At 58.2% G+C, this 12,625-nt stretch overlaps 1 protein-coding gene across 2 annotated transcripts; it reads left to right on the top strand.

Annotated features, from left to right (window-relative positions):
- Positions 1–3,446: 3,446 nt before the first annotated feature.
- LOC140845592 (ral guanine nucleotide dissociation stimulator-like) lies at positions 3,447–9,844 on the top strand. 2 transcript variants are annotated; one of them, XM_073220164.1, is made up of 12 exons: positions 3,447–3,787; positions 4,361–4,450; positions 4,764–4,849; positions 4,989–5,509; positions 6,242–6,457; positions 6,768–6,871; positions 7,359–7,428; positions 7,693–7,758; positions 8,064–8,129; positions 8,934–9,055; positions 9,163–9,267; positions 9,636–9,844. In XM_073220164.1, coding segments are annotated over exons 2-11 (1,308 nt in total). In that variant the 5' UTR covers positions 3,447–3,787; positions 4,361–4,448; the 3' UTR covers positions 9,218–9,267; positions 9,636–9,844. The 2 variants fall into 2 exon arrangements, with proteins under 2 accessions (XP_073076265.1, XP_073076264.1); XM_073220163.1 differs by lacking the exons at positions 8,934–9,055; positions 9,163–9,267; positions 9,636–9,844 and having other exon boundaries at positions 8,064–8,535.
- The last annotated feature ends 2,781 nt before the right edge of the window (positions 9,845–12,625 follow it).

The raw sequence follows: 12,625 nt of genomic DNA on the forward strand, positions 1-12,625 counted from the left end.
TTCACTGAACCGAAACCTCAGTGAGGCCCAAGTTGTGCTTGTGTTTCTCTCCTAAGTTTCTGAAAGTGCTAACAAGCTTAGCAACAGCAGCAGCAGCAGCAGCAGCAGGGGGAGCAGCCTGGAAGGCAAAGCAGAGGCCCTAGGGTTGCAAGCACTGCCCCCTTGGCTCCTGAGGCCTCTGTGGAGGGAGTGGGGCAGCAGGTCTGGACATAAAGGCATCTGTGGGTCCCCTCTTCTCATTTCCCCAACTTGTTCATGTGCTAGAAGTGGGGGAGGGGCTCTTGAGAAAATTCTGCATGCGAGTATTCAATGCAAGGCTGTCAGCTCCAGGCAGTTGCAAGGAGACATTCCCTTGCTGATTCTTAACAGCAACATTTGCAGAATTTGAACACATAAGCCAAGTCCACTGGAAATCTGAACTGCAGATGGCAGTTCCTGTCTTGTCAGCCAGCACTGATATTCCAAGAAATGCTTAGAGTTGTGTTTTTCAACTTGTGCCTATCTTCAGGTAATAGTCAGAAACTTTCCCTCAAGGCATTTCATGATCTGTTTTGGGACTGCTGTTAAGGGAATGTAACAGTAAGAAATGAATTTGTAATAGAAGGAAAGGGGAATCAAATCTTTGTTCAAAACTAAACACTAACATTTACTGGAAAGTGAACTCAAACTGCCCCGGTAACTTTGTCCACTAATGGGCAGAGGTGGATGGGGTGGCAGTTTCTTCTTGTTCTCCAGATTTTCTTAGTCTGAGGGTCAGAGTTAAAGCTGAAAGCTGATTTTGTTCAACCCCGAGATTCCAGTCCCCGGGGACTGAGGAGAAGCAGAAAAGAAAAACACAAAGCTAGTGAATCGGTGTAGGAATGTCTGCCTGGACCCTTGCAAGCTGCTACTTCATGTGTCAGCACCCCAGCCTCTCTCCTACCATTTCCCCTTGAAAAGCCCTGACCACTTGTGTCAGGAGGACGGTGGTTCTCTAAGGCAGGAGCCTGCCACTCCCTCATTTGCTAGCAAGTCAATAAACGATTCTTTCCTTTCTTCAAACCCTTGTCATTGTGTTTTGTGGTTTGACCTCAGGGACGAGGACCGGGTCTTGGTATCAGGAGCAGCACCCCCCACCCCGACCAAGTGCCCACAGTGCCGCTTCTTCAGTGTCAGAGGCCACCGGGCTGAGTTGTCAGGGACGCAGAGCTCCCGGCTTCCTCCTTGCTAGCCACAGGGGACTGTGCCGGCCAGGAGTTCGTGCTGTGTGGCGGGTCAAGCACAAGCCTCTAGAACTCCCTCTAAAGTATACATTGAAAGCAGTAATGCCTGGTGACACCAAGGATTTGAAAGAAGTAGGGGTGGTGATTTCCTCATACCCTTATTGAAGTCACTCATTTAGCCTACTTAGAAAATGGACGAATCTTGGAGATGACAGTGCATTATTGCCAGTGTAATCAGAGTGTCTCAAACTGCAGTTCCTGCTGCACATGGGGCTTCATCACTTGATCCGCAAGCACCCAGTGTGTAACTATTGGTCAGGAAAATGCTCTTTGTTCTCTTCCTGTGAGTAAAGACCAGCAGGGCAGTCAGCTTTCAGCCGGCAAGGAGAGAAAACTATCTCAGAGGTATATCAGACCTCCAGACTTGGGTTGTCATTTAGACAGAAGGAAGCTTCATCTCCCTTTTCTTCCAGAAGCCGTCACACTGGCCCATCCCATTGATGGTACTAGGCTGATTGGACCCACTGATCAGGAAGTACAGCTCGTCTAGGCATATTGATAGCGCAGTCACGTGTCAGAAGGTGGGAAATAAATCCAACAAAAATTCCGGGACCTTTCATCTTAGAGAAGTTACTAGAAATCTATCTCGTGGGCATGCCAAGCTATCCCTTCTAAGGTAAAGAATAAGATGCTGTATCTGTACCCCCTACCCCAACACACACACACACACACACACACACACACACACACACACACACACACACGAGCACAGCAGCCTGGTGGACCACTTCGGATTTCAGAGGCAGCATAAACCTCATTTCCAGTGGGCTACTCTGCCCCATTCACTGATTGGTTCGAAAAGCACCTAGTTTGAGAGCAGCCTGGACCTTTGGAAGGTGGAAGGCAGTAGCTAGCAACAACTGGATCTCCTCTCATTGCCACCCCTTACAGGTGCACACCTGAAAACGGCCTAGTGTGAGATGGACTTGCCCAAGATCACAAGGGCCAGACCCCGGCCTGACCTGCATGGTGTTCCATGCTCCATGCCAAGCCTGGTTGGCATTCTTCCATCTCTGAGTCTGTGTGTCAGACACACGTGACGCCAGCCCCCAGGAGCTGGAGGTGTTATCCACATATCCCTGGGGATGTCTCTAGGGAGGAATGTCTGGCATGACCCTCCCCGTGCAGGTCGGGATGTTGGGCAGGTCCTGGGAGGTGCTGTGGCCTCAGCAGGACAGGGAACTAGTGAGAAAAAGCGGCCTGAGCTCAGCTCTTGTCTCCTCAGAGCTTGGACCCCGCTGACATTGTCAGAGAGTGTAGGAAGGGCTCTGGTGGAGATGTGTGTACTCAGGCATGGCAAGGGCCAGGAGGGTGGGCAGTCAGCAGCCCAGAGGGGCATGTGGGTGTGTCTGAATGCAGGGAGGGGCCCTTGAAGAAGTGATGTCACTGATGACATGCCAAGTAGAACCTCAATTGTGACCCGGATGGACGGAACCCAGCTCCTGGTCGCAGAACCAGGTCCTGCTCACTTGACCGGAGGCGCTCGACAGAGCAACATGCGGTCTTGTTGTGTGGAGCCTTCTGAAGGCGTGGGAGTCAGGGAAGCCGAGAGGGAGAGTCTTCCTGCTCGCTGTGGGCGTTGGCTGAGAGAACACCTCCAACGCCTCTATCCGTGTGTCCCGAGGAGCCCCGAGGTAACACAGGGCAGCCCAGAGTGGGCCACTCCAGGGCCAGGCCACGAGTGTGACCCATACTGCCTGACCTTTCCCCAGGCCCCTTGTGTGTGTGCGGTGGGCATGGGGCATGGGTGGGACTGAAGGCTGGGGAGGAGGGGGGCAGTCAGTGTCACAGCTCTGGTCTCATCATTCAGGACATGGAGGTGAGTGTTGGGACCAAGTACTTCCACCCACATGTTAGTCCTGAGCCCAGGGGTGTCCTCTTCTTCCCTGAGGGACTGGATGTCTACGCAGATGTCCCTGTGGGCCTGATCTCCGTCAAGATTGGGGCCCACATTGCCCCCTGCGGGGAGGTCCAGGCATCCCCGGGTGCCTCCTCCCCAGCTACCAGGTGCTGGCTTTGCAGAGCTCCATCCTGGGGATCGTGGAGGAGCTGGTGGATGGATTCACCTACTCCATCTCCCTGGACCTGGGGCAGGCTGTCTACACCCAGGATCCCTTCCAAACCTGGCAAACTGCCAGGGCCCTCCCAGGGCTGCCCTACGAGAGTGACTGAGAGGACCACTCCAGAGGGCCTGGAACCTTGATCCCGGGGGCACCCCGTGCCTCTCCTTGCTCGCACCCCAGGTGGCTGGGGGCTCTCAGGTGAGCCACAAACCTCCCTCATCCTGGTGGTTCCTGGGTTTCCCACTGACTATATCCCTGCTTATCCCCTCAGCCTGAACCTGAGCCATCTGTCCATGGGACTGAGGTCCCCAAGCGCAGGGCTCCCTGGAAAGGTGTGAGGAGGAAGTGGAGAAAGCGCACGGCACGAGTGGAACCAGCTCCAAACACCAGGCGGAGCGCTCTCAAGGCCACCCTCCCTTCCGAGGACGCTGACCAGCTGACCACGGGCCAGCGGCTCCCCCGGTGAGCATCCACCCACTCCTTGGCCAGTCAGGCCTCTGCCCACAGCCTGCTGTATGTCTTGTGTGTCCCCACGTGTCTGAGCTGCAGTGTGCTCCACTGACAGGCAGGGTGGCTGGCGATCAGCCTGTTAGGGTGTCCATGGGGAACACAGGAGGAGCCTTAGAGGGGCTCCCCTGGCGCCCGGCACTGTAAAGGACTGCCGGCCAAGCTGGGCCACTTCGGGGCTTACTTCTCTGTACCCGATGAAAGCCTTTGGCCTCACCTGTCAGTGGCCTGGAGCCTGGCTCATTTGGAAAAGCACATGGAAAGCAGCCTTTGGAACCGAGACTTGCGATTCCCTGTGACTGGGCCTGGTCCTTAACCTCACTGTGGCCACATGAGGGACCTCTGGGGGCAGCACAGGGGTACCTGGGAAGGTTCGGGTAGGACTTCCTTCAGCCACAATAGGTACGCAGCACCCACTTTGTGCAGACCCTTTGGAGTCACTTAGCATAACTGAGTGAAGGAAGCAGACACAATACTGGGACCCCATCCCGGGTGGACTCGGGCAGTCACTTCAGGCATCATCTGCAGGTCACGGTTAGGGAGTGTCACAAGTGATGCCCTCACAGCCTCTTCAAGCAACAGGGGGCATGACGAGGGGCCAGAGGAGGAACTGAAAATGTGAGCATTCACTGGGTCCAGAGGGGGCGCTGCCCGTCTCACAGAATGGGGGGAGGAGGAGTTTGGGGCTTGGGGCGGGGGGAGCCCAGCAGAGCCCAGCAGGTCACTCATCTTCGGATTCCCATGGGCGGGCTGACGACTGGGAACTTCCTCTTGGGGAGGATGGGGTCCCAGGACAGACACGCAGGGTCAGGAACGGGGAGGGGCAGGTGCCTGCACAGGCAGGGGAGTGCACAGCGGCCAGGCCCACACAAGATGGACCCGGAGGGCAGTGTGGTGGGTAAGACCGGGCTTCTCACTCTGCCACCCCCAGGCCTTACCCCAGCCGCAGGAAGGGACGGGCTAGGCACGTTACCTGGCAGGACGAGCACCTGGGGCCCACGGTTTCAGAGCTGGAAGGTGAGGGGCTGCGGCCAGGGGACCGTCTAGGGTGGGCTTCCCGGACTGGGGTTCCCTTCAAGGCAGTGTGGGCTCTTCTGTCATTGTAAGGCGTGGGGAATCAGCTCCAGGGTGACCCTTTCTCTGTGTCCTGCTCCAGACCCACGGCACAGGCAGCTGGCTCCAGAGACAAAGGGAAGGCTGGCTTCGTGGCTACAGCGAGTCCAGGAGCTCTTTCAGACCCCTGTGCAGGAGCTACGGCCAGTTTCACCTGCTTCAGCCCCTGCAGAGCTGGAGGACATCCAAGCAGAGGCCTCAGCTCCGAGGCAAGGCCCCAAGCTGGAGCCCCAGGAGCACTCAGGCCTGGGGCGCAGAGCAACTGCCATAATGGTACCAGGCCTTACAGAGCCAGAGCCATGTCCAGACCCCATGAGCCCCTGGGACATCCCAGGAGTGGTCACAGCCCCGGTGCCAGGCCCCGAGCTGGAGCCCCATGAGCCCTTGGGCCCGGGTCCGGTGGCACCTGCAGGAATGGCACTGGGCCTGTCAGAGCCAGAGGCGGACCCGGAGCCCACCAGCACCTGTGTCGCGATCACCCGGGACGTGTGGAGGAAGGAGGAGTGGACCATTCTGGCATTTCCCCATAGCCTGGTGGCCGAGCAGCTGACCCTGATCTGTGCGGTGAGCGGAGCGGGCTCTCGGGGTCTGGGGTGGGCCTGCCCTGTGTCACGGGCTGCCCCAGACCTGCTATCCCCTGGTGTGGACTACTGTGATATGGGCCCATGTCCCAGCTTCCCCACGGACTCACCATGTGCCCTGAGAGACTCTCCTCACCCCCAAGCCCTCCCTAACCACCCGGGGACAGTAGGGCCGGCCCTTAGGGATCCTTGCAGACCAATGAGGAGGAGCGGAGGGAAGGTGGGCAGGGCCTGGCCAGGCTGGGAGGGGCAGGGCAGGGGAGGGGTGCTCAGGGAGGTGCTGCCAGGGCCTTAGGTCCTCGGGCCATTGGCCTAGCAGGCCTCCGCAGCCTCTGCACTTCAGAGGCCCCTGCCATGGACTGACTGTGTGGGAGACACAGACACCAACAAAGGCTCTGGGTGGAGTTGTTTCGGGGGAAACTGCACCTGAGTGGGTAGTGGGGTCCATGGGGTGGCAGAATGGGAGGCAGATGCCCCAGTTTGGGCAGGCGTGAGCTGCCTTTTGTTGCAGGGAGGAGGTGGGTGAGGGTGCCTGTGAGCAAAGCCCCTCTGTTCCCCACCACTGGGTGCCTCAGTGGACAGGGTCTGAAGCCTGGACGGCCACGAGGCTCACAGCACGTCCTCAGCTGCCTGGGCTCCAGCTCTGACCAGTGACCCTGCCTGGGAACAGGGGCACCAGGGGCACAGCTGGATGACCCTCCCTTGTGATCCCCAGGGGCTGTACGACAGGATGGAGTTTGTGGAATGTAACAGTTACTTACAGAACCAGCCACAGATAGGAGACATTGAGCGCCTGGCTCTCACCATGTATAGGGTCCTCTGGGAATGTGATGCCTTGGTTAAGTTGGTCACCACCACCTGCCTCGGGACGCTGAGCATGATGGCCTCAGACAGGGCCAAAGTGGTTAGGTTCTGGATCTGGGTGGCCATGGTATGTCATGGGATGCCCCCGGGGTCCCCTCCTTGGCCAGCTCTCAGGATGGGTGCCTGTGGTCTGCCCTGCACAGTCCCTGGGCCCCTCCTACCAGGGGTGTGTGGACCTGCACTCACAGGTCCCAAGGGGGGGACAGCCATCCCTGGCCCCTTCCTTGGGTTGTGCTATAGTCCTCCACCCAGGAGGGCTGCTCAGCAGGTATCAGGTGTGCTGGGCTCCCTGGGTGTCTGCCTCCTTAAGGACAGGAGTTCATGGGGGGACAGAGTAGAGAAGCAGGCCACGCTCTCAGCTCTGTCTTCCGTCCCAGGGGAGTCTGAACCTCAGGAACTATGCTGCCCTTCATGCCATTGTCTCGGCCCTGCAGAGCCCTGCTATTCATCGTCTGGAAAGCACCTGGGGACATGTCTCCTGGTGGGTACTCCTGTCCCTGGAACCAGGGCACCCGAGTGGACAGGGGCACACCGACATCTGGCAGTGTCCCCTCAGTTGGCTGGGACTTCCTGGGAGGTGGTGGAGCATAAGGACAGGGATGGCAGGCTCTTGGGGTCCTCTGTGGGTTAGGCCAGGGGTACCCCTGCAGGAATCAGTTTCCTCCAATGTCAGGTGTGGGTTGAAGCCCATTGGAGATCTGGAGCTTGTGCTCTGCAGCAGGAGGTCTCTGCCCCAAGGACAGCGACCTGGCCCAAAGCAGATTCGCCCCGGGGAGAACTGGGAATGGAGGCCCCGGGTGGAAACACGCAGCCCCCTCCCCAGGCCACGGATTCCCCAGGGCTCAGGGCCATGGTGGAAAGCCTCCTGCAGGCTAGTGGACCTTCTAGTATCTCCAGGAAATGGGGTTTGCCCCGAGGCTCTCCACCTGCTGGCCATGTATCTACCTCCTCCTCTCCTCTCCCCTTAGCGTCTGCCTGATGGTATACGAAGACCTGAAAACGCAGGACAACTGGGTGCACAGGAAGCGGCTGTTCAAGGTAAATGGGGGCTGGAGGTCTGGAAGGGAGGGGTCCTCGGGGCAAGTCCCCTGCCGCGCTGTGGCACAGCTTTGGGAAGGACTCCAGGTGTGCGGGGGGAGGGGGGGAGCTGATGCAAGTAGGGTTCCCCAAGGCCCCGAGGGCCTCATCTGTCTCCCTCCCTGGCTCCACTTGATTGGGGGCCTGGCACCCATCCACCACGGTCTGGTTGCGGGAGGCACGTGGGAGGGGAGCTTGAGCACCTGAGTGTCCTGGACCTTGCAGGAGCTGGAGTCCATATTGAGGGCAAGGCAGCGGGGCCGCATGGGACTGGAGGAGAGGAGGACAAAGGTGAGAGAGGCGTGGCCAGGTTCGGGACTGTGGGGGCAACCCTGCACCTGCCCCTGGTGCCACCAGCCCTGAGCTGCCAGCACTGGGGTGACCAGGAGGAGGGCGAGAGCAGCTGGGTACAGGGGGAAGTTGGAGGAAAGGTGCAGGGACCACAGGTCCTGGGATTGGCTGGGCGAAGGGAGTGGGGGAGGCAGCACAGGGTGGTCCAAGGGAGCTGGGGGCTGCGGGTGGGGGGTTCAGGGGAGGCTCTGTGGGTGCCCCTGAGGCAGGCGGGGACTCATCACCTCCCCACCCGGGTTGCACAGGACATGGTTCCCTACCTCGGAATGATCCTGGACGATTCCGTAGACAAACACCTGGAATATGAGGACGTGAGTGAGCCCAGAGGGGCACAGGGGGGCGGGATGGTGAGCTTTAGGGAGGAGAGAGCCCCCAGTGAGCCCAGACCTCTCAGCACCAGGCCTCCCCCCCTCCTGAGTCCCCCCTCCACCCCAGGACCTGGACTTGTTGGAGAGGAATGCCAGAAGGGCCCACCTAAGCCCCGGTCCTGGCCCCAGGGCAGGTGGGGCTGAGGGCTCCAGGGGGCAGCATCTGGGCAGGACTGGCCTCCCCCTCAGGCCCTGCCCAGGGGTAGGGATGCTGCTCCTTCAGGGCAGGAAGCACATCAGAGGGCTGGCAGTGCCTTCCCACCGGAGGCCTCAGCTCCCCGGTGCAGTCCCCACTTCTCAGTAGCCCCGAGCCCGGGCCAGGTCCGGGTGCTGTTTCTGGGCAGGACAGCCTTAGAGGCCCTGGCGGGCCTCCAACTTGAGAAAGGGTGGGGACGTTCCGGCCTTGTTCTGGGCTCAGGGGGCTGTTTCTGATGCACTTTGGTTTCCTTCCTGCCGTCAAGACCCCCTGAGCAGGACCCTGTCCAGCCCATCCCCTGGGCCTAATGTGTCTTGAGAAAGTTAAGACACCCAGATCTCAGGACACTCAAGGCTTTGTCAGGTGGGGGATGGGGTGTGGCATCAAGGCCGCCTTCCTGGAGGAGGAGCTGGAGACCCAAGTGTCAGAACAGGCAGGGCTGGATGGCATTGGAGAGAAGGCGGGTTCCCATGAGCAAAGATCCGGGACCATCATAGTGCCCCACTCCTCACACACCTCCTCCTCTGTACCCTGTTCTTTCTCTGCCCCAGTTCCGTGTCATCCAAAGTGAGATCACCATGCAGAGGAAGCTGGCCAAGGTGTATGACCTGGAGCCCGATGAGCGCTTCCGGTGCTTTGCCCAGGCCGTGGAGCTCCTGGACGAGGAGCAGAGGTGAGGCCGGCCGGAGTCGGCGTGGGCTGCAGCTGCCGGCAGGCTCTGGGGAAAGGGCCCCCTGACATGTGGCTCCAGGGGCTCACAGGTGTCCCTCTGTCCTGCAGCTACAGCCTGTCCTGCCAGCTGGAGCCCCCAGGCCAGGGGGCCGGCAGAAAGTGACTGTTCTTCAGGCCCCACAAGATGTAAATTTACCAGCCGGCCAGGGCCAGGTGAGTTTCTGGGCTGGGGCGATCGGCAGGGGGTAGTGGGCTGCTCCTCAGCCTCAGGGAAGCTTCGGGCCATGCTGGGAGTGGGGGCGTCCTAAAGACCGGTGGGGCTGGGGTCCCAGCTCCACGGCTGACCAGTCCTGTCAGACTGAAGGGTGGTTCCCCTCCCCCTCTGGGACCCAGCCTCCTCCTCTGTAAGTAGGTGGCACTCAGGAGCCTTCCTGTGACAGGGACCCCCCAGGTGCTGGTGATTGACAGGACCCTCCGCACAGGACCCGGAGCCCAGAGGGCAGTGGGGACGGGGTGGAAGCAGGATAATGGGGGGAACCCGGGATAACCTGCCTCTTCTGCTCACCCGCGTGGCCCTGTAGCTGCTGTCATCGGGCCCTCGGCCCTGCTGGTGTCCTGGCTGCATGTGGAGGAGAGCTTCTTCCCCTTCGGGCAGGCGGCACCTGGCGCCCCAGGACCCCAGTCTGCTTGCTGCTCCTCTTCCTCCCGCTACTCATCCTGAACCTCTGCTGGGGCAGGTGCTCTGGCACCTCCTCCGTCGGCAGACTCGGGCAGCTCCCCAGGCTGCCGCTGCATCCTCAAGGTCCTATACGTAGCCACTGCCAACCTGGCCGCCTTTGTGCTGTGTCCTACCCTCTGCTCGGCCCGCTGGACAAAGGCGAGCCACCCCACCGTGTGGAGGGTTTTCCCCTTCGAGTAGGTGGTCTCCCGCCGTGACGCCAACTGCTGCCTGGGCGCTGTCAGCCACCCATTCGTAGCCACAATGGTCCAGGAAGAGCTGGGGCCCATCCTCACCAAGGCCAGACTTTCCCAGGATGGACACAGAGACGGCACAGTGCTGCATGGGACCACTGCCCCCTGGGTGCCCAGTGGAGGCATCCGAGGCTGCAGGGGTGGCCGGCCGACGCAGGGTCCCGGGACATGCTCCCAGTGGAGCCCCTGTGCAACTCCCTCCCCTCATCCCTGAGAAATAGCCTCCCCAGGCGCAGTGTGCTCTGGGTGTTGTGTCTGAGGCTTATGGTTCCTGGGGGTTCAGGTCATCCCTGTGCAGAATGTAATAAATGATGAACAGATTGCCACCACACTGCTCTTTCTTCTCAAAACTCAGCCCCTCCTGCAGACATCGTGTGCCCCAGCCCACCCCACCCCCAGCCCTCAAACTCTATGACGCAGGGGTCCCTGACCTCCGCCAGGTTGTCCTCCATCCTCTGTCCTCCCCCCATAAGGTGCTGAAGAAGAGCGGGGCACTCTAAGCCCCAGGCTGGCACACCTCGGCAACACTGGGGAGGGCTGTTCAAACAGAAACTGAACCTTATTTCCTATTTCCTGTCACCTATTGATTATGATCAGACACAGAAACTTGTAGATTAGAAGCCCCAGGGTGTCTCCTCACGTCTTGAACACCACTGCAGACGTACCCAAGTAGATCCCACGGCTGCAGGGCACCAGTCTAGCACTGTCCCATTTAATGAGACACAGCTGCTCCACACATTCCAGAAAATTCCTTTTCAAAAATAGCTGAACTTGGTCTCTCAAAGCACCTCCAAGAGGTGCACTCCTTCCATTGGGGGGCTTTCTGTGAGCCCAATTTCTCCACGCTTCACACCTCAGAGCACCCCCCAAAGCTCCCAGGTCCCAAGTCCTCCCCCATGGTGCCCCTCAGCCATCCGTCCCCAGGCCAGGCTGCTGAGCAGCCTGACGTCTGTGACAAAAGGCTCCGGAGGCTGAGCAGAGGCACTTGGCTCTAGTCTCCCCATGACAGTCCCCCAGGGCTCTCGGGATGTGTTCACCCTCCCAGGAGGGGAGGCCTGGCCTGGAGGGGAGTTCCAGGATCAGCACAAACACCCCTTGGGGGGGCTCCAGGCTGGAGACAAGTCTCCAGGTCTTATGCTGCAGGTGGGGCCCCAGACTGGGAATAGGGAAGCACGGAACTCATGCTGTGTGGCAGGTCAAGTACAAGCCTCTAGAACTCCCTCTAAAGTATATATTCCAGGAGAGACTACAGACTGATGTCGCCACCAAGGATTTGAAAGATGTAGGGGTTGTGATTTCCACATACCCTTATTCAAGTCACTCGTTTGGCCCACTGAGAAAACAGATGAATCTTGGAGATGACAGTGCATGATTGTGGCTTCCATCCTACACTAGACCCGGATGCAAATGCACTTGGCTGCGCTGTGTGACCTGGAACCTGAGGAGTGCTTCATGTCGTTTTTCCAGGCGGTGGAGCCCCTGGATGATGAGGAGAGGTGAGGCCCAGCAGATGTGCTGTGTGGGCTCCAGCAACTGGTGAAGGAGCTTGGATTTGAACCCCTGGTGGTCTGTCTCTAGGACAAGCACATTTCGTTCCCAGAAAGTATAGCGGGGTAAGGGGGAGACCTCTCTGAATGGCCACAGCGGCTGTCCTAGCTTTTCTTTCTTTCTTTTTGTTTTGGATCTGAAATCATACCTTTTATTTACTCAGAGAGTGAGTGGTGTTGGTTCCCTACGCCTCAGTTCTCCACAGGGTGATGCAGCGAGAGGCAAAAATACCCTATGTGCACACTGGGGTTCGCAGCACAAGGAAGGAATTCTGAAATCATGAAACTTGGAGCTTACACTGATAGCTGGCACTTTGGTCCATTTGCATTTCTGGAGATGGAAACAGAGATGTTTGCTCTGGAATGTAAACAGATCCTCACTCTGGAAGAGAAGGAAAGGTCTCCTCTATTGCTTAAATAGCCTGGAGTGTAAACATAAGGCTCTGGGGAGAGAAGAAACTTTCTGTCTGGTGGGCTCTGTCTTTTGGATCCTCATGCAGTCATATTTAACCCAGATACCAAAGCTGTTTGCTCAGAAAGTCCTGACCATACAGAAATGTAAGAATATTCATGAAGCATTGTTTCCTGACAAGTATATGTTCTGCAGTGAGCATCCATGAGATGGGAAATGTGATTCTGCGGTTATGTTATTAGTCTCATTTTTTCATGCTTTGTGCGGCTCCAGCTGAGGGTGATTTTGGTGTTTAAAGATGATCAAACCAGCTGCTTCCTCAGGTACGTAACTGAGGGAACAGTGCTCTACCGCGGTTACGTAAGGAAACCCTGCGAGGTTTATTAAGATGCACGCAGGTCTCTTTTTCCTAAGAAATTTGAAGTGTAATTTTGTCAATTAAAACCACAATGAGGTATCACTTCACACCAGTTAGGATGGCCAACACGCAAAAGATAAACAACAACAAATGTTGGTGAGGATGTGGAGAAAGGGGAACCCTCCTACAGTGCTGGTGGAAATGTAAATTAGTTCAACCACTGTGGAAAGCAATATGGAGGTTCCTCAAAAAACTAAAAATAAGGCGGAGCCAAGATGGCGG

Source organism: Manis javanica, chromosome 13, assembly GCF_040802235.1.
Source record: "Manis javanica isolate MJ-LG chromosome 13, MJ_LKY, whole genome shotgun sequence".
Lineage (NCBI taxonomy): Eukaryota > Metazoa > Chordata > Mammalia > Pholidota > Manidae > Manis > Manis javanica.

Coding starts and splice junctions, on each gene's coding strand:
- LOC140845592 (XM_073220163.1), top strand. Junction 7,429..7,692: donor ACAGGAAGCGGCTGTTCAAG/GTAAATGGGGGC, acceptor TGGACCTTGCAG/GAGCTGGAGTCCATATTGAG. Junction 7,759..8,063: donor TGGAGGAGAGGAGGACAAAG/GTGAGAGAGGCG, acceptor CGGGTTGCACAG/GACATGGTTCCCTACCTCGG.